Source organism: Eurypyga helias, unplaced genomic scaffold, assembly GCF_000690775.1.
Source record: "Eurypyga helias isolate BGI_N326 unplaced genomic scaffold, ASM69077v1 Scaffold32519, whole genome shotgun sequence".
In the NCBI taxonomy this organism is placed as follows: domain Eukaryota; kingdom Metazoa; phylum Chordata; class Aves; order Eurypygiformes; family Eurypygidae; genus Eurypyga; species Eurypyga helias.
The window spans coordinates 1-2,199 of NW_010274451.1; the positions used below are offsets into that span (position 1 = coordinate 1).

The following is a 2,199-nucleotide window of genomic DNA, read 5'->3' on the forward strand; positions in this document are numbered from 1 at the left end:
GGGGCTCCGGGGGGCTGTTGGTCACCCAGGGCCCTCCCCCCCTCCCCCCAACTCCGGCCTTGGCTGCTGAGGAGGCGGGTTGGCCCGCGCCGCTCACTCCTGCACGAGGGAGCTGCTCCTCGGGGGCGTGTTTTTGGCTGTTGGTGAGCGATCTCCTCCTTTTTCCCCTGGAAAGATTCAATCGTGCAGGTTTTTCGGTTGGCTTTTCTCAGAGATAGAAGCAAATACTGTTATTTTTTTTAACACAGGAGCTGCTCAGGGTGATGAGGACAATCGATGACAGAATCGTCCACGAATTAAACACTACGCTTCCGACAGCTTCCTTTGTGGGGAAGGTCGATGCCGGCCAGACGTGTAAAGAGCTGTACCAGTCCGTGAGTGCCCCCTTTCCGCTCGCTCCCTGACCTTTTATGACATGCAGTGGCCAGGAAAGCATCCTCAGTTCGTAAGGAAAGCGCTGCCTCCACACGTCGTGCTTTACGCATCCCTAACTGCCGCGCGGGCCTTGTGCATGCAGCGAAACCACGCGCCTGTAACAGCTACCTCAGTTTAAAACCACGCGGGGAACTTGTTCCTCGATGCCGATCCTTCGAGGTGCTCTTCAGGCTTCAGGGGACGGCGCTAGCCCAGTCCGTTTTGTTTAAAAACGGGTGCTGGCATGCTCTCTGCCCTGCTCTGCAAGATTCGTGCTCGCTTTTGGTCAAGTTGGTAGCTGCTGCTCAAAGCAGCGATGCTTCCAACCTGTGGATTATGGAGTCGGAGGGATTTCTGTAGGCACAGCAACGCACAGACTTTAGAAAGTCTCTCTTTTGACTTGTGACTTTCTTTCTCTCCCCGCTTAGTTGATGGATGCTCACACCAGCAGAGAGAGAATCATCAAAAATTGCATCGCTCAGACTTCCAGCGTAGTGAAAACTCTCAGAGAAGAGAGGGAAAAGGCCCAGGATGACGTAGCATTATTAAAGCAACTCAGGAAAGAGCAGACAAAGGTGAGTGGTGGAGGTTTTTAGAGGTCACTTAGACCTCTAAAAGTCTAAGGAAGAAGAGAGAGGAAGAAGAGGGCGTCTTTCCCAAATGGAAAGACTGCTGTGATGGGGAAAGTGGATCCTGCCGTGGGCAGTCTTTTCCGAGGTTCTTGTCGGATGGGTTTGAGAGAACCGTTTCCCCTGGTCCTCAAGACAGAGCTGATTTTACCCTGCAAGTGAAGTGTTTTCTGAGGTCCTGTAGCACAAACGCTCCATAAAAAGAGGTGTACTTCCCTGTGGGGAGACTCCAACCTTCACTGACTGCCACCACTTAATGTGCAACTTAGCTGGGGCTTCCTTAGTGCTTCCCAAGGGCCTGAAGGTACGTTTTGCCTTTTTGGAATCTTGTAAAACGGGTACATCTGCAAACGGCAAGCGTAGGTGCCCAGATGGAAACACCAGAAGGTAATGAAATAGAGCTTCTGAGGATGTCTCGTGGACCGCAGCAGCACGCAGCCTTTATGCTGCCCCTTCTCGTCATCACCCTGAGCGGCAGGACGGTACTTACACTTACTCAGGGTGCTAACTGGGCCTCTGGTCCTCTACGAGGGGCTGCCAGGCAACCTTGAATTCCACTTGTTAGCAGGTTGCTTAGTATTTCTTGGATTCATGTTTTTTTTGAGTACCTTGTAACGGTGTGAGAGAGACTTCCTGGGTTTGCGTACGGGATTTTAACATGCACACACCCTCTCAACCTTCTGGCCTCTGGGCTGAAAGCAGACTTCACCGGAGGCGAACAGAGGTGGTCTAGGTGGAGTATGAGAAGTGGAGAAGGGAACCCCGCTCAAGTTCTGGCCCCCATTCCAGGGATCTCTTTGTAGAGGAAAGGTACTGCATGTGTAGCTCTAGAAGTGGAGATTAGCAGGAATTTGAACTGTTCCATTGATTTCTCTTCCAGACCTGCTCTGTATGGCTCATGCTCACTGTACATTTTTTTTCCCACACCTTACGCTTGCAGCACGTACCAAATGAAACTCCTTGCTTATGGCTTTTTTTGCATATGCTGGCTAGGTGTGTCTCTTGTGCTCAGCAGTTCAGCGAGCCTTCCTCTGCTGAGGACTCTCTTAACCAGGGTTTCTAAACTGATGCCTTGGAGTTTCCAGTGTAGTGGTGAGTTCTTATAACACTCAGACCTACCACCATCATATGTGTCTCTATAGGGCCCCATATCCTG

The 2,199-nt window shown here is 51.3% G+C and overlaps 1 protein-coding gene across 1 annotated transcript; it reads left to right on the plus strand.

Moving 5' to 3' along the window:
• Window positions 1-248: 248 nt before the first annotated feature.
• CCDC58 (coiled-coil domain containing 58) lies at window positions 249-1,010 on the plus strand (the record flags this gene model as incomplete). Its single annotated transcript, XM_010159818.1, has 2 exons — window positions 249-374; window positions 843-1,010. Coding segments are annotated over 2 exons (294 nt in total), but the record flags the coding sequence as incomplete, so codon positions are not given.
• Window positions 1,011-2,199: the final 1,189 nt, after the last annotated feature.